The sequence below is a fragment of the Abrus precatorius genome, unplaced genomic scaffold (genome assembly GCF_003935025.1).
Source record: "Abrus precatorius isolate BTA unplaced genomic scaffold, Abrus_2018 Scaffold8, whole genome shotgun sequence".
NCBI lineage: Eukaryota > Viridiplantae > Streptophyta > Magnoliopsida > Fabales > Fabaceae > Abrus > Abrus precatorius.
Window position 1 is genome coordinate 12,316,858 of NW_020874428.1, and position 23,667 is coordinate 12,340,524.

The 23,667-nt window shown below is 36.3% G+C and overlaps 2 protein-coding genes and 1 non-coding gene across 3 annotated transcripts; 2 read left to right on the forward strand and 1 right to left on the reverse strand.

Annotated features, from left to right (window-relative positions):
• Window positions 1–598: 598 nt before the first annotated feature.
• Window positions 599–1,159, forward strand: LOC113874234. The gene is made up of 2 exons (XM_027512467.1): window positions 599–816; window positions 877–1,159. Exons 1-2 carry the CDS (start codon window positions 599–601, stop codon window positions 1,157–1,159), a joined length of 501 nt encoding a protein of 166 aa, XP_027368268.1.
• A 13,697-nt stretch (window positions 1,160–14,856) lies between these two features.
• LOC113848615 lies at window positions 14,857–14,963 on the reverse strand. The gene has a single exon (XR_003501879.1). It is a non-coding gene; the product is annotated as a small nucleolar RNA R71 (small nucleolar RNA).
• A 5,242-nt stretch (window positions 14,964–20,205) lies between these two features.
• Window positions 20,206–20,766, forward strand: LOC113874235. The gene is made up of 2 exons (XM_027512468.1): window positions 20,206–20,423; window positions 20,484–20,766. The coding sequence occupies exons 1-2, from the start codon at window positions 20,206–20,208 to the stop codon at window positions 20,764–20,766; spliced, it is 501 nt and encodes a 166-aa protein (XP_027368269.1).
• The last annotated feature ends 2,901 nt before the right edge of the window (window positions 20,767–23,667 follow it).

Genomic DNA, 23,667 nt, shown 5'->3' on the forward strand with positions numbered 1-23,667 from the left:
TGTTTGATGGTGTAGTGAGCGCACCTGTATGTAGATGAGTTTGGAATGATGAGATTATTACCTTGTACTTGTTTATGCATGATTTAAATTATGTTAGAAAATATGTGGAGTGAGCAAAGTGAGACTCTATACTTGTCATGTGTGTGTGAAAGTATATAGTACTCATCCTTACATTTATTTTTCAGGTAACCAAGATGATCAGCATCGGGCTCAGTGAAGGAATGGATGAAACTACTATAGGGCTTAGAAAGTTATTTTTTTGAAAACTCTAATGTAATTGATCTAGTCCTGTAGCAATGATTCAATATAAATTGTAATCCATCCTTATTTTGAATTATTTCATTGAACTATGTATTAGGAACCATTGAATGAAATTTTTTATTATTTTCAATTTTATGAAATTTATTTATTTAAAAATTAAATTAAGGTATTACAATTTTGGTATTAGAGCAGTTCATCCAAACCAGACTGGGGTATTGGAGCTCAAGTGTCCAAAGCTGTGTGTTGATATGTTTTGTTTACTTGAATTAAAAATGTTGTTATTGATCGGATGGGTTAAAGTGTGGTTTGTTGAATTGTTTGCTAGCTTAGATTAAAAATGACCGGTAGAGGTAGAGTAGCTGAAGTCACCAATGACCTCCTAGAGCGAATGACCCAAGTTCTGGAGGCCTTAGTGCACAACCAAGATGGAGAGCCAGCTAAGTATAGAGGGTTATCTGCCTTCACTAGGCATAATCCTCCAAAGTTTGAAGGCAAGTTTGACCTAAAGGAGCCCAGAGGTGGGTGGCTGATGTGGAGAAGATCTTCCATGCAATGGTGTGCATGGAAGAGCATAAGGTGACCTATGCCACATACATGTTATGTGGGGAGGTAGAGGATTGATGGAGTTGCTAGTCAGACTTTGCCATATGAGGATGACTATATTAAGTGGGAGACATTCAAGGCAAGTTTACTAGGGAATTACTTTCCCCGGAATTTGAAGAAGCAGAAGGCTCGGGAGTTTCTTGAGCTAAAACAAGGAAATATGACAGTGGAGGAGTATGCAGCAACGTTCCAAGAGTTGATGAAGTACTGGCCTCACTACCAACATGAGGATGGAGAGGAAGACCTGTGTGCTCAGTTTAAGCATGGGTTGAGGCCAGAGATCCGAGCTGACTAACTTGCTAACTCTGGTGAGCAAGTGTCGGATATTTGAAGCCAATTCCAAGGGCAAGACTGTGGACACCAGGGGAAGTGGTCAAATAAGGCAAGACAAAAGACCCTCTAGGTTCTCTAAGGGGCTGTATTCGAGCTCCAACAATTCTCAGTCTAGAGGGACTTCATCTCAGGAGAGAAGTAGTCGGAGCAGCTCAGGTTCAAGCTCTTTCAGAGGACCGATTAAGTGCTTCAGGTGTGGAGGACCACATATGCTGAGAGATTGCCCATAGCCATAGATCAACTGTATTAACTGTGGAAAGTTGGGGCATGATGAATTCATATTTTTACTAATATTTTAGCATATTTCTAACCTATTTGATAAGAAAAATACATGAGAAAAGCAGAAAAACTCAGAAAAATAGAATGATTAAAAGTTTTATTTCAATTTGTAGTTATTTTAACATTGGTGAGATTTTTTGATTAGAAATTAAGAATTTAATTTTGTTTTGAAGGAATAATCTGAGCAAGGTTCATGGAAATGAAAAATCAATGGAAAGGAAGAAGAAGAGTAGCAATTCTGGACTCAAAGCACAAGAATTATGGAATGCAAACTGGGCGTGATCACTATTGTTAGTGAAAGTCATTACTCCAGACATCAAAGAGGAATAAACACTAGGCGTGATCACTATTGCCAGTAAAAGTGATCGTTCCAGAGCTTAAAAGAAGAAGGGAGTCTAGGCGTGTCATTCTTACGAGCGAAAGTGAGTGTTCTAGAGAGTTACTCAGAAGAACAAGCTCTGCGTTAAAACTCTTACAGGTGAAAATGAGTATTCCAGAAAAGGTAAAATTTTAGCAAGCTCTGCGTTAACACTTTTGCTGGCGAAAGTGAGTGTTCCAAAGAAGGAAAAATTTCAGCGAGCTCTGCGTTATCACTCTTGCCAGCGAAAATGGATGTTCCAGAGAGGAGTGAATCAAGGTAAGTTGTGCGTGATCACTCTTAGTCTCGAAAGTGATCACGCGCAACCACTCGACCTCTTGCATTGCAACTCTTAGCAGCGAAAGTGATAGTTCTAGTTTCCAGAAACTACATGAGCTTCTGCGTGGCCACTCTTATCAGCAAGAGTGATAACGCACAGAATCGAGATTTCTATAAATACCTGTTTTAAGCTCCGAACTCGGGGTCTTTTGTTCATTTTCCATTTTTTCTGTTAGATTCTCGTTGGGAGAGAGTGAGAGAGAGGATTGGGGTTGAACCTCGAAGCTTCAAGAAGAGGTATTGGATTGAAGCTCGTGGCTATGGCTTTTTTGAGTTTCTTCTCTTCTTCTCCTTCTTTCTCTTTCCCTGTTACAATGTCTGCTTAATTCTTCGTAGTTAGGAGTTTATGGAACTTGAATTGATGTATTGATTCGACGTTTGCTTCTGAAATTTGAGTTCTTGGATTAATTGAATTGTTAATTCTGCTGTTATTGCACTCTGTGAATGGAAATTTGTATGGTTAATTGATGAATCCACATTTTACTAAATTTTTATACATCATTTATTACTTTTTATAGAAAACAATAGACTTAGATAGTGTAAATAAGATGAATATTCCAATTAGGCTAAATAATATAGGTTTCTTAGTTTTTGGTTAATTTACATTGATTTATATAGTTTATTTTACATGTTTTGATCATTTGAATAATGTGGTAGGAATCCTTAAGCTTATTTTGAAGAATTATTGGATTTTGAGGAATTTGAGGTGAAAGTAACTACTTTCAAGATTGATAGTGACAACTACAGCAAGCCACTTCTAGCAAAGGGACCAAAGTGATCACTTTCAAAGCTTAAAGTGATAACTACAACAGCCCAGAATCCACTAAACCTACGCGTGGTTACTATGAAAGTCCATAGTAATCACTCTAGAGCATGCAGAATTAAAGGTGCTACGTGTAGTTACTATCAAAGTTCATAGTGACAACTCCAGACAGTCCAAAATATCCCACTACTGCGTGTGGTTACTATGAACTTTCATAGTAATCACTCCAGAAAGGCAAAACCCAACTGATACTGCGCGTGTTTACTATGAAAGAATGAAATTAATTACTTTGGAGGGCGCCAGCTTTAGTATAAATAGATTTTTACCAAATTAGGGTAGAGAGTTCTTACACTTTTTGAACCTTTTATCTTCTTTACTAAATTTAGGACATTTTCCAGAGCTTAGGGCAACCTTGGGTGACAGCCAAGGGTCCAACCGAGGGTTTGGTTTCTCATTTTCTCTTGCTTTTACATTAATGTTCATGAGTTTTCTACATTTCCCAACTACGTTTTTGACCCCCATTTCCATGGAGGGATAAATTTTGTGTAATCCTTAGTAAGTTCACACGGATTCTTGAGTTCCTTGATTTTAATGATAATATAATTTCTTTCTTCTCATGAATTACTTCTTCCTTGTCTCTTGAATTGAATTAATGGTGAATGAGGGGGATATTGCTTAATTAACCCTAAGTTGTTTTAAGGAGATTCTAAACTAGGGATTGCTTAATCCTAGGTTTAATTCTAAGGTTGCGTAACTTTGGGATGAGAGATTAGAGCCTAGCAAATTGCATAATTTTGTTAGGACAATAAGGTTAATTTTCGCTTGTTAAATTAACCTAATTCATGGGAGAGAGGATGAATGTTAAATCTTGAGTGGAATAAGGATAGAATCTTTGTGGATGAACTAAGGATTGCTGTTTTCTATTGTTTGAATTAATTAAACTTGTTTGCTCGTTGCTCTTTATTTTGATTTGAAACCATGAAACCCCCCATTTTAATTGTTTGTTCAATTAATGCCTTCAACATGTTTAATGAAGATTAATAGCCAATGTTCATGGGAGACAATCTAGGGTAACCCTAGTACTACATTAATTTGTTTAAATTTTGATGAGGATTTGCGACAAATCTTTTAAACACAACATGAGAAAGCTCGTTCATCATTAATAAAAGAGGAACATTTACCAATGAAAGTTGGATTTGCTTCTTTGATCTGAGTTAACAATAAAAATTGGGGATTTCTTAGGGATAAAGAGACCTAATACTGCAATCCTACGGTTGTAAGTCTTAATGCAACTTGAAATTGAACTTCACCTAAGGGATTAAGGGGGTTTAGTTGCTTGTTAGGGTCAATGATTTAAGGAATTAAACTTTGACTATTAATAAGAGAAACTGATTGGCAATTAACCAATTGCTTGAATGTTCAGAGGCATAATTGAATTGATATTGACATTCTTGTGAAATAAATTCCTAACCATTCTTCATTCATTTCTAATCACAACTTTCATACTCTATTTTTACTGCAAGTTTCTTATCTTTTGATTGTTCATGTTCTTGACTTTTGAATGTTACAAATCTTCCAATTTTGTATGGCTCAAATGGTTATAGGTCTGTGAAGTGATAATTGATTTCCTAATTCTCTGTGGAGACAATATTCTGATCTTAAAAATTACTCATTACTTGTTGCAATTCCTAGTGCACTTACTAGTGTTTAGAATTGTCGACAACAAGTTTTTGGCGCCGTTGCTGGGGAATTTGTATTTCAATATCATTAGTAGCAAAGAGGTAGCTAAATGGAGCATTTATTTTTGTTGTTTTGCTTCTAAGTTTTTCTGCATGATTTTCTTTTCTGCATTTAGTGTAGTTTTTTGCACTATTTTTTGCTGTTTTCTGCATTTCTCTACATAATTTCATTTTTCATTTATCTACATCATTTTCTATTGAATTCTGCATAATTCTGCAGTTGCTAGACTTGAATTTTATATGCTTTTGCTGATATCTTCTGCATAATCTTTGTTGTGCATTTCTGAATATCGAGTTGTAGTTTAATTTTGTTGCATTTTGATTTGTATATGCATGGTAAAAACAAAAATAAATTAATTCTGGTCTTTGATCCTAACATAGACATAACCTTAAGAAGATTAAGAAGAGAGGCTAGAGCAGAAAAATTCATAGGAAGTGACAGTGAATTTGAAGTTGTCTATTCTCCAGAAATTCAGAATACTCCTAGAGTAAAAAGAACATCTACACCTTTGAGACAACCAAATCCAGAAATAGGGATGGCAGAACAGAATAGGATTAGAACATTAGGGGACTATGCAATTCCTAACATGCAAGGTTTTAAATCTTCTATAATTAGGCCAACTATCCAAGCCAACCATTTTGAGATTAAACTTGCCCTATTACACTTAGTCCAACAGGATTAGTTTTCTAGTGGAAATTTTGATGACCCTAACCTACATATTTCAAACTTTTTGCAGTTATGTGATACCATAAGAATGAATGGGGTTAGTGAAGAAGCCATCAGACTGAGATTATTTCCCTTTTCCTTGAGAGACTTTCTACAATGGGATGAATACATCAATAAGAACTATGGTTGATGCTACTGCTGGAGGTTCCTTAAACACAAAATCTTTAGAAGAAGCTCAGAGAATCATTAAAATGATGGCATCTTCAATGTACCAAAATTCAAACTCAAGAAATCAAGAAAGAAACTCTGGTTATGAAGCTAAGGTTTTGGAAACCTTTCATGCATAGAACCAACTACAAAATCAAATGTTTTTAGAACAAATAGCTGCCTTGACTCAGCAAATTAGCAATCTTCAAGCAGGGAGTATGCCTATCAGTCAGCTAAATTGTGATTTTTGTGGAGGAAAACATGCCAATGGTGCATGTGAGGCATCTACAAGTGAACCACAGGAACAAGTGAATTATATGAACAATTTTCAGAGACGACAATCCTCATATCCCCCTGGATTTCAATTTTTGAATAATAAAAGTCAGCAGTATTCTAATTGGAATAATCAATATTTTGCTGCCAAGACTTCTAACTCCAATTTACATTTTTCTAATACAGGTCCAGCAACACAATAGTCTTATTTTCAGAGGAATCCATCCACTCAACCTCAAAGAACTCAAAAATTTTCCAAACCTATGAATGAAAGGTTGACTGAGATGGAGGAAACCATGCTGCAGTTTATGAAGGTGACCCAAACAAGCTTCAAAAACCAAGAAGCCTCTATGAAGAAACTGGAAACCCAGCTTGGACAGCTAGCTAAGCAGTTGTCCAACAGAGATGAGGGCAGATTTCCAAGCAATACAGTGATCAATCCTAAGGAGCAATGTCAAGCCATCACTACAAGGAGTGGAGTTGTAGTTGCAAGTCCAAAAGCTGCAGAAAAGAAAGTCAATGATGCGGCAGAAGAAAGGAAAATTGAACAAGATCTATAACAAGGAAACTTCAGATTATTAAAGAAAGAGAAATTAGAAGAAAAAGCGGAAGCTCCTACAAATTCTAAAAGGAAAACAAAGAAACAACTCTTTGAAGATGCTTGCAAGCCAGTAGATCTAGAAAAATACAAGAGCTGCCTTATCCTCAAAGGGTTCAAAATCCTAAACAGGAAGAACAATTTGAATGGTTTCTTAATGTTTTTAAGAAATTACAGATTAACATACCTTTTGCAGAAGCCTTGGAGCAGATGCCTTCATATGCAAAATTTATGAAAGAACTACTCTTCAGAAAAAGAAAGCTAGAGCACAACAAGACAATACCCTTGACAGAGGAATGTAGTACCATTCTCAAGAGAAAGCTTCTTCAAAAACTAAAAGATCCAGGATCATTTAGCATTCCATGTGAAATAGGACAGTGCACTATTGGAAGAGCATTATGTGACTTGGGAGCAAGCATTAACTTGATGCCTTTAGCTATCATGAAGAAACTAGGCACAGAAGAAGTGAAACCTACCAACATCACACTGCAACTAGCTGATAGATCATACACTTATCTATATGGAGTTGTTGAAAATTTATTGGTTAAAGTTGACAAGTTCATTTTTCCTGCAGATTTTGTAATTCTGGACATGGAGGTGGATGCAAACATACCTTTGATCCTAGGAAGGCCATTTCTTGCAACAGGGAGAGCTCTTATTGATATGCAAAAAGGAGAACTTATGCTTCGAGTTCAAGATGAGAATGTAGTGTTTAATGTGTTTGAAGCATTAAAATATTCAGCTGAAGATAATTCATGTATGAGAGTAGATATTTTGGATTCTATTATTACACACTATCCTATTAATGAATTTGATAAAAATTTTGTGTTGAGAGAAACCATAACTGCAGGAAATACAATGATTTCAAAGAGGAAGAAGAGGAAAAGCTGCTAAGAATTCTGAGAAAATATAAATCTGCAATTGGCTAGAGTATTTCAGACTTGAAAGGTATAAATCCTTCTTTTTGTAAGCACAAAATTTTATTTGAGGAAAAGTTTAAACCAGTTGTGCAGCTACAAAAAAGATTGAACCCATCCATGAAAGAAGTAGTTAAGAAAGAAGTCATGAAGTTGCTAGATGCAAGGATCATTTATCCAATTTCTGACAGCCAAGGGGTGAGTCCACTCCAAGTTGTCCCTAAGAAAGGAGGGATGACATTTGTACCTAATGAGAAGAATGAACTCATACCTACTAGAACTGTTATTGGCTGGCGCATGTGTATTGACTATAGGAAGTTAAATGATGCAACTAGAAAGGACCATTTTCCATTACCATTTGCTGATCAAATGTTGTAAAGACTTGCTGGACATTCCTTCTACTGTTTTCTTGATGGGTATTTAGGATACAACCAAATAGCAGTGGATCCTTTGGACCAAGAAAAGACTACTTTTACATGTCCATTTGGAGTTTTTGCATATAGAAGAATGCTTTTTGAATTATGCAATGCTCCTGCCACTTTTCAAAGGTGCATGCTTTCCATATTTTCTGATTTGGTAGAGAAAATTATAGAGGTGTTTATGGATGATTTTTCTGTTTTTGGTGTTTCATTTGATGATTGCTTAGCTAATCTATCCACTGTTTTGCAGAGATGTCAAGATACTAACCTTGTGTTGAATTGGGAGAAATGTCATTTCATGGTCCAAGAAGGCATTGTCCTTGGCCACAAGATTTTAGAAAAAGAAATGGTGGTGGACCAAGCAAAAATAGAAGTCATTAGTAAACTGTCTCCACCAATCAATGTTAAGGGAATTAGGAGTTTTATAGGACATGTTGGTTTTTATAGGAGGTTTATCAAAGATTTTTCTAAAATTGCAAAACCTCTTAGTGATTTACTTGTGAAAGATGCTGATTTCATATTTGATGATTGTTTGCATGCCTTTTCTGTTTTGAAAGAAAAACTGATTTCTGCATCTATTCTTACAAAACCTGATTGGAATTTGCCTTTTGAACTAATGTGTGATGCAAGTGATAGTGCAGTGGGTGCTATTTTAGGACAGAAAAAAGATAGAAAATTACATGTCATTTACTATTCTAGCAAAGTTTTAAATCCTGCACAAGTGAATTACGCAACCACAAAAAAAGAACTCCTTGATATTGTGTTTGCCTTTGACAAATTCAGATCATATTTGATGGGATCAAAAGTTATTGTATATACTGACCATTCTGCACTTAAATACTTGTTGTCAAAGCATGATGCCAAGCCAAGGTTGCTGAGATGGATTTTGCTGCTGCAGGAATTTGAGCTGGAAATTAGAGACAAAAAGGGAAAGGAAAATAAGGTAGCTGACCACCTGTCAAGACTTTCATTGGAAAGTCTAAACCCTAACTCCTTGAAAATTAATGAAGAATTTCTAGATGAAAGGCTTCTTACAGTAGAAGAGATGCCTTGGTTTGCTGACATTGCAAACTTTAAGGCTACTTAATTCATCCCAAAGAGGTTCACTTGGCTACAAAAGAAGAAGTTCTTACATGACAGCAAATTCTATGTGTGGGAAGACCCTTATTTGTTCAAGATTGGGGTAGATAGTCTAATTAGGAGGTGCATTCCACAAAATGAACAATCTGAGGTATTATGGGATTGCCACAACTCAGAATATGGGGGATGCTATACAGGTTCAAGGACTGCTGCAAAAGTACTGTAAACAGGCTTCTTTTGGCCTACACTCTTCAAGGATGCTAAGAAGTATGTTGAAAGCTGTGATAAATGTCAAAGAATAGACAACATCTCTAGGAGGCATGAGCTGCCATTGACAAATATTTTAGAAGTGGAGCTATTTGATGTATAGGGGATTGACTTCATGGGACCTTTCCCCCCATCATTTTCGCATGAATACATTTTAGTGACAGTGGATTATGTTTCCAAATGGGTGGAAGCCATTCTCACAAGATCAAATGATGCCAAGGTAGTGATATCTTTTATAAGAAAGAGCATTTTTGCAAGGTTTGGAGTACCTAGATTTCTGATAAGTGATGGAGGTGCTCATTTCTGCAACAAACACCTTGAAACAATATTAATGAAGTATGCTGTGAAGCACAAGGTTGCTACTCCATACCATCCACAAACAAGTGGATAAGTGGAAGTGTCAAATAGAGAAATCAAGCAGATTTTAGAGAAAGTAGTTAGTAGTTCAAGAAAAGACTGGTCAAAGAAACTGAATGACTCCCTATGGGCATACATGACTGCTTTTAAAACTCCAATTGGGATGTCACCGTACCAATTAGTCTTTGGAAAGACATGTCACTTACCTTTGGAGTTGGAGCACATAGCTTATTGGACTACTAAGTGGCTGAACTTTGATTTACCAAGTGCTGGAAAGAAGAGAATTCTGCAATTACATGAATTGGAGGAGTTTAAACAACAAGCTTATGAGAAGGCAAAGTTGTACAAAGAAAGAACCAAGAGAATTCATGACAAATTCATTCTGCAAAGAGAATTCAAACCTGGACAACAAGTGCTGTTGTTCAATTCTAGGCTGAAACTATTTCCAGAAAAACTAAGATCAAGATGCTCTGGACCTTTTTATGATCAAAGAAACATCTTCCTTTGGAGCAATTCTGATTAAGGATCAAAAGATAGGGAGAGAATTTAAGGTCAATGGCCAAAGATTGAAAGTCTATCATGGAGAGGAATTTGCGAGGAATATCTTATGTGTCAAATTAGTTCCTCTTGAGTGAGGAACATTTAACGTCAAGCTAGTGACGTTAAAGAAGCGCTTTGTGAGAGACAACTCACATTTCTAGCTCATTTTAAGCTTTTTGTATTGTTTTAGAAGTTTGCATTTCATTTTTACAAATTCTGTAGTTTCTGCAAATTAGAATTCTGCATATTCATGTATTATAATTCTCTGCAAGTTCTGCTGCATCTGATTTTCTGAAGTGAATATCATAATTGATTAGAGATTTGATGTTGTGAATGTGTATTTGAAGGTTTAGAATTCTGCAAATATTCTGCTGCATCTAGTTTTCTGAATTGAATATCATAATTGATTAGAGATTTGAGAAGTGAGTTAATTAAGGTTTTAGAGACATTTGATTAATGATAGGAGTCACTATTTTGCAGGAAAGAAGCTACACAGAGATGCATTTTGAGGATCTCTACTGGAACAATCACTTTTACTGACAAAAGTGATCACACAGAGGCATCAAGGTAAACACGCTCCTCTGGAACACTCACTCTCACAGATGAGAGTTATCACGCAGAGGTAGATGAGAAAACATACTCTCTGGAAAGCTCACTTTCCCTAGCAAAAGTGGTTACGCATAGGTAAGTATGAGTTCTCTTATGTGCGTTACTCCTTTTTGTGAAAAAAATTGCAACATTGCTTGCGCATTATCACTTTTCCCAGTAATAGTGATAATGCCTCCCTCACCCAGAAAACTTAACTCTCTGGAATGCTCACTCTAATAAGATAAAGTAACCACGCTGAGTGTCTTAAATGCTATAACGTTCACCTTTCTTGCTTAAAGTCGTCACGTGCCAACGCGTGACTATAAATATAAACTAAAGTGAACACGCACACACCTTTGCACTTACAAATTCCTCTTCTCTCTGAGCGTTCTCTGAGATTTCCCTCCTTGTATACATCGACCTAGCAGCAGCAAGCTTTTTCCTCATATTTCTGCATCCTTTTCGCCAGGTACGTAACTCTTTTCTCTCTGAAATAGTGGATTAGGGTTTTCTGTGTTAATGTTTTGGGGGAAATGAAAAAGGGGGTAATAAGAAATTGTTTTGAGGTTATTTGACTCAATAACAGCATGAACAATACACTGAATAAGTTTCCCTCCCTCTGCGTTAACCTGATATGTTTTGAGAGTGTACACTTTGAACTCATATATTAGGATTTAACATGCTTTGACTGTGAATGCTTAATATTGTGTAGTTGTGCTTTTGTATTTGTATGATTAATTTCGGCTAACAGTAGACTGCATGTTATATTGGTTAGAAGAATTGAATTTCTGTAAATTGTTTGATTGAACTTTCTTTAGTAGAGAGATCTATACTTTCACAATTATGTGTTACAAATTTAAACTGTCAAATTACTTTCTTTTTGCAGAAACTGAGAAATGGCCAAAACTTATTTGAGCACATCAATTGGCTCCTCCAGGAAGACTCAGGCTGGATCTTCCAGCAACACACTGATCGCGAGTGTCGCTCTCGGACAAATTAATAAAAATCGAATTGCATAAAAATTATGTAGTAAGAGGTGCAATCCCAGTCATCTTCCAACAATGATAATGCTATACGATTATAAAAGTTTTAGAGGGGGTTTGATTTATAGAATAACTAATTAGAATCAAAAGTTAAAAATAATTAAAAGCTCTAATCCAAGAATTTAGAAGAACTACGCCCACTCTATCACCGGATTCCAAGAAGATGCATCAAACAACAAATTAGTGATTAACATTAAATTTGAATGAAACCTCAATTCAAATTAAGCATTCACACGAGAACCCTCATGCATTCGATTAACACACAATTTGCTCAAAGTTCAGAAACCTCTAGAACCTAATCGATTTGTGTTAATTTAATTCACCAACGCCATTAATCTTAGATCTCAAACCTGAAAATCTAATTCACACTCCTTCAAGAATTAATTACATACATCAACCAAATAATATGTAATCAAACAACTGCACAATTATCAATCCAAACGAAGAACTTCAATTTGAAATCATAATTAGCAAAAGGAAAAAGAAGGAAGAGATGAAACCAAATTTGTTGTTGAATAAATTGTGAAACCGATCCTCAAGAGTGTCTCGTCCTTTTTAATCCTTGAATTAGATGGAAATCTAAGCCTACATGGATGGAGGGAAACAATTCCTAAAGGGGAGAGAGAGCGAGAGAGAGAGGAGAAGAGAAGAGAAGAGAGGAGCCAGAAAAATTAAAAATTAAAAATTAAAAATTCCGTTCGTCACTTTGTTCCATTTTTTGGCTATGAAAACGGCCTCTTTTTGGTTCGTGTACTGAAGGACAATTGTATCTGATGAATCCATATTTTGACTGATATTTTAGCATAATTCTAACACAAATGATAAGAAAAATATATAAAGAAAGCATAAAAACTTAGAAAAAGAGAAGGAATTGAATTTTGTTTACATATGTAGTTATTTTAGCAATTGTGAAATTTTTGCTTAGGAATTAAGTTTTTAATCTTGTTTTTGTAGGAATAAATTGAGCAAGGATCATGTTCTTGGAAGTTTGATGACAAGGAAGAGGAAAGAAGCAAGTCTAGACTCCAAAAACTCAAGAATAAGAAATTGCAGCTTGGGCGTAACCACTATTGTCATCAAAAGTGATCGTTCCAGAGAGTCTTCAACTTGGCGAACTGCGCGTAGTCACTTTTATCAGAAAAAGTGATAACGCGCAACTACCTTGGCTCTGTGTTGTCACTTTTATCATCCAGAGTGATAGTTCCAGAGAGCTCTCAATATCAGAAAAATGCGCGTGGCCACTATTTATGGGAAAAGTGTTAACGTGCAACCAAAAACTCTCTGCGTAATTACTTTTTCTCATAAAAGTGATAACGTGAAAATCTGGGAAATTTTATAAATACCAGAAGCGATCCGGAAAAAAGGGATTCTGTTCATTTTCAGTTTTTTTAGTTAGTTTCTGGTTAGAGGAAGTGAGAGAGAGGAGTGGGGATTCAGATCTTGGAGCTTCACGAAGAAAAATTGGAGTGGAGCAAGCTTCCATAGCGTTCCTGAGTTTCTTCTTCTCTTCTTCTCTTTCTTTTTCTTCTTCTGCTGCCATGGCTGTGTAATTCGTTCATAGTTAGGGATTGTAGATCTGAAATGAACATGTTGAATTGATTTGGATCTGGATTTCAAGCTTTGGAATAGATTGAGTGATTGATTCTAAACTTCACGTGTGAATTGAATGGAAATTTGATTAACTAAATTCAGAGGAACCTTTGTCAATGGAAATTGAATTTGTTCTTCAGATCTGAACCAATCACCGAGATTTTAGTTTTCTTAGGGATAAGGAACTTTGATCTTGCAATCTTTTGGTTTCTTACACTTAAAGCAACATTGAATTGAATTAGATCTAAGGAATTAGAATGGTTTAATTGAATGTTAGGTTCACTGAGTTAAGGAATTAACCTCTGAATAGTATAAAGTGAAACTGATTGTCATTCTTTCCAATTGCTTGTTAATTCAGAACTTTATTGATTAAACATTGGAGTTTTGGTGAAGCAATTCCCTAGCTATGGTTTCTCCCTCTGTTAGCACATAACTGTGTGTGCATTGTCTTGTTTGCTGCAAGTTCATTTTACTTTTAATTGTTCCAGTTTGTTGTTATTAGATGTTACCACTCTCCTTACAATTTCGAAAAAGCTTAAATGGTTATAATTCTATGAAGTGATACTTGAATCTAAATTCCCTGTGGATACGATATTTGGATCTTAATTTTACTCATCACTTGCTGCAATCCTAGTGCACTTGCTAGTATAGAAAGTAAACAACATGTTTTTGGCGCCGTTGCCGGGGAATTTTGCATTTCAATATCATTAGTAGTAGAAAAGTAACTAGATTGAGCATTTATTTTGTTGCTTTGCTTTCAAATTGCTTTCTGCATAATTTTACTGCACCTTGTGTAATATTCTGCACAATATTTCTGTCTGCTGCATAGAATTTTTACATCTTTGTTATCTGCATAATTTCAGTTTTCATTGTTTTTCATAGTTGTAATTGTCATTCTGCATATTTGTACATGATTTTACAATTCTGCAACTACTAGATTTAAGTTTCTATATGCTTTTACTGATAGAATTTGCATGAATTCTGTTGTACATTTCTGAATATCAATTGTGGTCTAATTTTGCTTTAAACTGATTTGTATATGCGTGGTAAAAACAAGAATAAATCAATTCTGGTCTTTGATCCTGACATAGACATAACTTTGAGAAGATTGAGAAAAGAGTCTAGAGCAGAAAAAGCCATAGGGAGTGATAGTGAGTTAGAAGCTGTCCATTCTCCAGAATCTCAAAGTAATCCTAGAGTGAAAAGAACATCTACACCCTTGAGACAACCAAATCCAGCAATAGAAATGGCAGAACAGAACAGAACAGATTTAGAACATTAGGGGACTATGCTATTCCTAACATGCAAGGTTTTAACTCTTCTATAATTAGGCCAACTATTCAAGCCAACCATTTTGAGATTAAACCTGCCCTACTACATTTAGTCCAACAGGATCAGTTTGCTGGAAGAAATTCTGATGATCCTAACCTGCATATTTCAAATTTTCTGCAGCTATGTGACACCATAAGAATGAATGGAGTTAGTGAAGAAGCTATCAGATTAAGACTATTTCCTTTTTCCTTGAGAGATAGAGCAAAATGTTGGTTACAAGCTCAACCACAAGGAAGCATCACAACCTGGACAGAACTTGTGAATAAGTTTTTAACTAAGTACTTCCCTCCATCTAAAGCTGCTAAGTTGAGAGGAGAAATTACATCCTTTGTGCAGCAAGAAGGAGAATCATTGTATGAAGCTTGGGAAAGATACAAAGAACTGCTTAGAAGGTGTCCACATCATTGTATTCCAGATTGGATGCAATTAAAGACTTTTTATAATGGGATGAATGCAGTAACAAGAACAATGGTTGATGCTGCTGCTGGAGGTTCATTAAATACAAAGTCCTTGGAAGAAGCTCAGAGGATTATTGACATGATGGCATCTTCAATGTATCAGAATTCAAACTCAAGGAATCAAGGAAGAAACTCTGGTCATGAAGCTAAAGTTCTGGAAACTTTTCTTGCACAAAATCAGCTACAAAATCAAATGTTTTCAGAACAATTAGCTGCCTTAACACAACAAATCAACAATCTGCAAACAGGGAGTATGCCTACCAGTCAGCTAAATTGTGACTTTTGTGGAGGAAACCATGCAAATGGTGCATGTGAGGCATCCACAAGTGAACCACAAGAGCAAGTGAATTATATGAATAATTTTCAGAGACAACAGCCATCATATCCCCTTGGATTTCAATTTTCAAATAATAGAACTCAGCAGTATTCTAATTGGAATAATCAATATTCTGCTGCAAAGAATTCTAATTCAAATTTGCCTTTTTCTAATGCAGGTCCAGCAACACAACAGCATTATTTTCAGAGAAATTCGTCCACTCAACCTCAAGGAAATCAAAAATTTTCCAGACCTATGAATGAGAGGTTGACTGAGATGGAAGAGACAATGCTGCAATTCATGAAGGTGACTCAAACAAGCTTCAAAAATCAGGAAGCTTCCATGAAGAAACTAGAGACACAGATTGGACAATTAGCTGAACAATTATCCAGCAGGGATGAAGGAAGATTTCCAAGCAATACAGTAATCAATCCTAAAGAGCAATGTCAAGCCATAACTACAAGGAGTGGAGCTGTAGTTGCAAGCCCTAAACCAGCAGAAAAGAAAGTAAATGATGTAGCAGAAAGAAACATTGAACAAGATCTGCAACAAGGAAATTTTAAGCTATTGAAGAAAGACCATTCAGAAGAAAAAGAAAAAGTTCCCATGAATTCTGAAAGGAAAACCAAAAAGCAACTCTTTGAGGAAGCTTGTAAGCCAATAGATCCAGAAAAATACAAGAGGCTGCCCTATCCTCAAAGAGTTCAGAATCCTAAACAAGAGGAACAATTTGAAAGGTTTATGAATGTCTTTAAGAAATTACAAATTAACATTCCTTTTGCAGAAGCTTTGGAGCAAATGCCTTCATATGCAAAGTTTATGAAAGAACTACTTTCCAGAAAAAGAAAGCTAGAGCATGATAAAACAGTACCTTTGACAGAGGAGTGCAGTGCCATTCTCAAGAGAAAGCTTCCTCAAAAGCTGAAAGATCCTGGATCATTTAGCATTCCTTGTGAAATAGGAAACTGCACTGTGGGAAGAGCATTGTGTGACTTGGGAGCAAGCATAAATCTGATGCCATTGGCTGTTCTGCGGAAACTTGGCATAGAGGAAGTGAAGCCCACCAACATTACACTGCAGCTAGCTGATAGATCATACACTTATCCATATGGAGTTGTTGAAGATTTATTAGTTAAAGTTGACAAGTTCATTTTTCCTGCAGATTTTGTAATTCTGGACATGGAGGTGGATTCTAACATTCCTTTGATCCTAGGGAGACCATTTCTTGCAACAGGGAGAGCTTTGATAGATGTGCAGAAAGGTGAACTTATGCTTAGAGTTCAAGATGAGAAGGTAGTGTTTAATGTGTTTGAAGCTTTAAAATATCCAATTGAAGATAGCACATGTATGAAGGTAGATATACTGGATGCTTTCATTACACAACGCCATATTAATGAAATTGATGAACTTGCAGTGTTAGAAGAAATAATATCTGCAGGGAGCAACAAATCTGAACTTCTGCATGAAGAATGCATTAAGGAAGTGCAGCAGCAACTAGAAGCTCTGCCAATTCGAAAATCTGCAGAAAATTCAGTGAAGGAGAAGCTAGAAAAGGATGATAAAGAAGAGGAAAAACAAAGACTAGAACTGAAACAACTCCCTTCACACCTGCGGTATGCATTTCTGGATGAGAAACATGAAAATCCAGTCATCATCAATAATGAACTTAAGGAAGAACAAGAGGAAAAATTGCTCAGAATTTTGAGAGAACACAAATCTGCAATTGGCTGGAGTATTGCAGATCTGAAAGGTATAAATCCCTCATTTTGTAAGCACAGAATTTTATTTGAAGAGAATTTTAAGCCTGTTGTGCAGCCACAAAGGAGGTTAAACCCAGCCATGAAAGAGGTAGTTAAAAAAGAGGTCATAAAGCTGTTAGATGCAGGAATAATATACCCAATTTCTGACAGCAATTGGGTAAGTCCAGTCCAAGTTGTTCCAAAGAAAGGTGGTATGACAGTTGTACCTAATGAAAAGAATGAACTTGTCCCTACTAGGACTGTGACTGGATGGAGAATGTGCATAGACTATAGGAAATTAAATGATGCAACCAGAAAAGATCATTTCCCACTACCATTTGAAAATCAAATGCTAGAAAGACTTGCTGGACATTCATTTTATTGTTTTCTTGATGGGTATTCAGGATATAATCAAATAGTTGTAGATCCTTTAGATCAAGAGAAAACTGCATTTACATGTCCATTTGGAGTCTTTGCATATAGGAGAATGCCATTTGGTTTGTGTAATGCCCCTGCCACTTTCCAAAGATGCATGCTTTCTATTTTTTCTGATTTGGTAGAAAACATCATAGAAGTGTTCATGGATGATTTCTCTGTTTTTGGTGATTCTTTTGATGATTGTTTAGCTAATCTATCCACTGTTTTGCAGAGATGTCATGACACTAATCTTGTGTTAAATTGGGAAAAGTGCCATTTCATGGTACAAGAAGGCATTGTCCTTGGTCACAAAATTTCAGAGAAAGGAATGGAGGTGGACCAAGCTAAAATAGAAGTCATTAGTAAATTGCCTCCACCTATCAATGTTAAGGGAGTTAGAAGTTTTTTAGGACATACTGGTTTTTATAGAAGATTCATAAAAGACTTTTCCAAGATTGCTAAACCCTTGAGTAATTTACTTATAAAGGATGCAGATTTCATATTTGATGATAATTGTTTGCATGCATTTTCTGTTTTAAAAGAGAAACTGATTTCTGCACCTATTCTTGCAAAACCAGATTGGAAGCTACCTTTTGAACTCATGTGTGATGCAAGTGATAGTGCAGTGGGTGCTGTTTTAGGACAGAGAAAAGATAGAAAATTACATGCTATCTATTATTCAAGCAAAGTGTTAAATCCTGCACAAGTGAATTACACAACAACAGAAAAAGAACTTTTAGCTGTTGTATATGCTTTTGATAAGTTCAGATCATATTTAATGGGTTCGAAAGTGATTGTATATACTGATTATGCTGCTCTTAAATATCTCTTGACAAAACAGGATGCAAAGCCCAGATTATTAAGATGGATTCTACTCCTCCAAGAATTTGAGCTAGAGATCAAAGACAAGAAAGGAAAAGAAAACAGTGTTGCTGACCACCTATCCAGATTACCCTTGGAGAGTTCAACCACTGAATCATTGGAAATAAATGAAGAATTTCCAGATGAAAAGCTGTTCGCAGTGGATAACATACCTTGGTTTGCTGACATTGCAAATTTTAAAGCCACTCAATTCATACCAAAGAGGTTTACTTGGCAGCAAAAGAAGAAGTTCCTACATGACAGCAAATTCTATGTGTGGGAAGACCCATACTTGTTCAAAATTGGAGTAGATGGGTTACTTAGAAGATGCATTCCACAAAGTGAGCAAGCTGAGATATTATGGCATTGTCATAATTCATAATATGGAGGCCACCATGCAAGTTCAAGAACTGCTGCAAAAGTGTTGCAAGCAGGTTTCTTTTGGCCTACACTCTTCAAAGATGCCAAAAGGTATGTAGAAAACTGTGACAAATGTCAAAGAACTGGAAATATCTCAAGAAGACATGAGCTGCCATTAATCAACATCTTAGAAGTGGAACTATTTGATGTATGGGGGATTGATTTCATGGGACCATTTCCCCCATCATTTTCACACGAATACATTCTAGTGGCAGTGGATTATGTGTCTAAATGGGTAGAAGCAATTCCCACCAGATCAAATGATGCAAAGGTAGTGATTTCTTTTATAAGAAAGAACATTTTTTCAAGATTTGGTGTGCCTAGAGTGCTAATAAGTGATGGAGGTACTCACTTCTGCAACAAGTATCTTGAAGCTGTATTAATGAAATATGGTGTGAAGCATAAGGTTGCTACTCCTTACCATCCACAAACAAGTGGACAAGTGGAGGTTTCAAATAGAGAAATCAAGCAAATTCTGGAGAAGGTAGTGAACAGCTCAAGGAAGGATTGCTCAAAGAGGCTGGATGATTCATTGTGGGCATACAGAACTGCTTTTAAAACTCCAATTGGTATGTCTCCATATCAGTTAGTATTTGGAAAGGCCTGTCACCTACCCCTAGAGTTGGAACATAGAGCATATTGGACTACAAAATGGCCACACATTCTCCTCCTGACTTAGCCTCTAACTAACACCTTTGCTTGGGGAGGTCAATACCGCACACGTTGTATCTGTGGAGCGGGAGCTATCAAGTGACCATCCATGGTGTGAATCCCTAAGGTTGAAGGCATTAAGAATTTGTGTAGCTAACGTGAAGTGAGCACACGTAGGTGTTTTATATGAATTGTTTGATGGTGTAGTGAGCGCACCTGTATGTAGATGAGTTTGGAATGATGAGATTATTACCTTGTACTTGTTTATGCATGATTTAAATTATGTTAGAAAATATGTGGAGTGAGCAAAGTGAGACTCTATACTTGTCATGTGTGTGTGAAAGTATATAGTACTCATCCTTACATTTATTTTTCAGGTAACCAAGATGATCAGCATCGGGCTCAGTGAAGGAATGGATGAAACTACTATAGGGCTTAGAAAGTTATTTTTTTGAAAACTCTAATGTAATTGATCTAGTCCTGTAGCAATGATTCAATATAAATTGTAATCCATCCTTATTTTGAATTATTTCATTGAACTATGTATTAGGAACCATTGAATGAAATTTTTTATTATTTTCAATTTTATGAAATTTATTTATTTAAAAATTAAATTAAGGTATTACAATTTTGGTATTAGAGCAGTTCATCCAAACCAGACTGGGGTATTGGAGCTCAAGTGTCCAAAGCTGTGTGTTGATATGTTTTGTTTACTTGAATTAAAAATGTTGTTATTGATCGGATGGGTTAAAGTGTGGTTTGTTGAATTGTTTGCTAGCTTAGATTAAAAATGACCGGTAGAGGTAGAGTAGCTGAAGTCACCAATGACCTCCTAGAGCGAATGACCCAAGTTCTGGAGGCCTTAGTGCACAACCAAGATGGAGAGCCAGCTAAGTATAGAGGGTTATCTGCCTTCACTAGGCATAATCCTCCAAAGTTTGAAGGCAAGTTTGACCTAAAGGAGCCCAGAGGTGGGTGGCTGATGTGGAGAAGATCTTCCATGCAATGGTGTGCATGGAAGAGCATAAGGTGACCTATGCCACATACATGTTATGTGGGGAGGTAGAGGATTGATGGAGTTGCTAGTCAGACTTTGCCATATGAGGATGACTATATTAAGTGGGAGACATTCAAGGCAAGTTTACTAGGGAATTACTTTCCCCGGAATTTGAAGAAGCAGAAGGCTCGGGAGTTTCTTGAGCTAAAACAAGGAAATATGACAGTGGAGGAGTATGCAGCAACGTTCCAAGAGTTGATGAAGTACTGGCCTCACTACCAACATGAGGATGGAGAGGAAGACCTGTGTGCTCAGTTTAAGCATGGGTTGAGGCCAGAGATCCGAGCTGACTAACTTGCTAACTCTGGTGAGCAAGTGTCGGATATTTGAAGCCAATTCCAAGGGCAAGACTGTGGACACCAGGGGAAGTGGTCAAATAAGGCAAGACAAAAGACCCTCTAGGTTCTCTAAGGGGCTGTATTCGAGCTCCAACAATTCTCAGTCTAGAGGGACTTCATCTCAGGAGAGAAGTAGTCGGAGCAGCTCAGGTTCAAGCTCTTTCAGAGGACCGATTAAGTGCTTCAGGTGTGGAGGACCACATATGCTGAGAGATTGCCCATAGCCATAGATCAACTGTATTAACTGTGGAAAGTTGGGGCATGATGAATTCATATTTTTACTAATATTTTAGCATATTTCTAACCTATTTGATAAGAAAAATACATGAGAAAAGCAGAAAAACTCAGAAAAATAGAATGATTAAAAGTTTTATTTCAATTTGTAGTTATTTTAACATTGGTGAGATTTTTTGATTAGAAATTAAGAATTTAATTTTGTTTTGAAGGAATAATCTGAGCAAGGTTCATGGAAATGAAAAATCAATGGAAAGGAAGAAGAAGAGTAGCAATTCTGGACTCAAAGCACAAGAATTATGGAATGCAAACTGGGCGTGATCACTATTGTTAGTGAAAGTCATTACTCCAGACATCAAAGAGGAATAAACACTAGGCGTGATCACTATTGCCAGTAAAAGTGATCGTTCCAGAGCTTAAAAGAAGAAGGGAGTCTAGGCGTGTCATTCTTACGAGCGAAAGTGAGTGTTCTAGAGAGTTACTCAGAAGAACAAGCTCTGCGTTAAAACTCTTACAGGTGAAAATGAGTATTCCAGAAAAGGTAAAATTTTAGCAAGCTCTGCGTTAACACTTTTGCTGGCGAAAGTGAGTGTTCCAAAGAAGGAAAAATTTCAGCGAGCTCTGCGTTATCACTCTTGCCAGCGAAAATGGATGTTCCAGAGAGGAGTGAATCAAGGTAAGTTGTGCGTGATCACTCTTAGTCTCGAAAGTGATCACGCGCAACCACTCGACCTCTTGCATTGTAACTCTTAGCAGCGAAAGTGATAGTTCTAGTTTCCAGAAACTACATGAGCTTCTGCGTGGCCACTCTTATCAGCAAGAGTGATAACGCACAGAATCGAGATTTCTATAAATACCTGTTTTAAGCTCCGAACTCGGGGTCTTTTGTTCATTTTCCATTTTTTCTGTTAGATTCTCGTTGGGAGAGAGTGAGAGAGAGGATTGGGGTTGAACCTCGAAGCTTCAAGAAGAGGTATTGGATTGAAGCTCGTGGCTATGGCTTTTTTGAGTTTCTTCTCTTCTTCTCCTTCTTTCTCTTTCCCTGTTACAATGTCTGCTTAATTCTTCGTAGTTAGGAGTTTATGGAACTTGAATTGATGTATTGATTCGACGTTTGCTTCTGAAATTTGAGTTCTTGGATTAATTGAATTGTTAATTCTGCTGTTATTGCACTCTGTGAATGGAAATTTGTATGGTTAATTGATGAATCCACATTTTACTAAATTTTTATACATCATTTATTACTTTTTATAGAAAACAATAGACTTAGATAGTGTAAATAAGATGAATATTCCAATTAGGCTAAATAATATAGGTTTCTTAGTTTTTGGTTAATTTACATTGATTTATATAGTTTATTTTACATGTTTTGATCATTTGAATAATGTGGTAGGAATCCTTAAGCTTATTTTGAAGAATTATTGGATTTTGAGGAATTTGAGGTGAAAGTAACTACTTTCAAGATTGATAGTGACAACTACAGCAAGCCACTTCTAGCAAAGGGACCAAAGTGATCACTTTCAAAGCTTAAAGTGATAACTACAACAGCCCAGAATCCACTAAACCTACGCGTGGTTACTATGAAAGTCCATAGTAATCACTCTAGAGCATGCAGAATTAAAGGTGCTACGTGTAGTTACTATCAAAGTTCATAGTGACAACTCCAGACAGTCCAAAATATCCCACTACTGCGTGTGGTTACTATGAACTTTCATAGTAATCACTCCAGAAAGGCAAAACCCAACTGATACTGCGCGTGTTTACTATGAAAGAATGAAATTAATTACTTTGGAGGGCGCCAGCTTTAGTATAAATAGATTTTTACCAAATTAGGGTAGAGAGTTCTTACACTTTTTGAACCTTTTATCTTCTTTACTAAATTTAGGACATTTTCCAGAGCTTAGGGCAACCTTGGGTGACAGCCAAGGGTCCAACCGAGGGTTTGGTTTCTCATTTTCTCTTGCTTTTACATTAATGTTCATGAGTTTTCTACATTTCCCAACTACGTTTTTGACCCCCATTTCCATGGAGGGATAAATTTTGTGTAATCCTTAGTAAGTTCACACGGATTCTTGAGTTCCTTGATTTTAATGATAATATAATTTCTTTCTTCTCATGAATTACTTCTTCCTTGTCTCTTGAATTGAATTAATGGTGAATGAGGGGGATATTGCTTAATTAACCCTAAGTTGTTTTAAGGAGATTCTAAACTAGGGATTGCTTAATCCTAGGTTTAATTCTAAGGTTGCGTAACTTTGGGATGAGAGATTAGAGCCTAGCAAATTGCATAATTTTGTTAGGACAATAAGGTTAATTTTCGCTTGTTAAATTAACCTAATTCATGGGAGAGAGGATGAATGTTAAATCTTGAGTGGAATAAGGATAGAATCTTTGTGGATGAACTAAGGATTGCTGTTTTCTATTGTTTGAATTAATTAAACTTGTTTGCTCGTTGCTCTTTATTTTGATTTGAAACCATGAAACCCCCCATTTTAATTGTTTGTTCAATTAATGCCTTCAACATGTTTAATGAAGATTAATAGCCAATGTTCATGGGAGACAATCTAGGGTAACCCTAGTACTACATTAATTTGTTTAAATTTTGATGAGGATTTGCGACAAA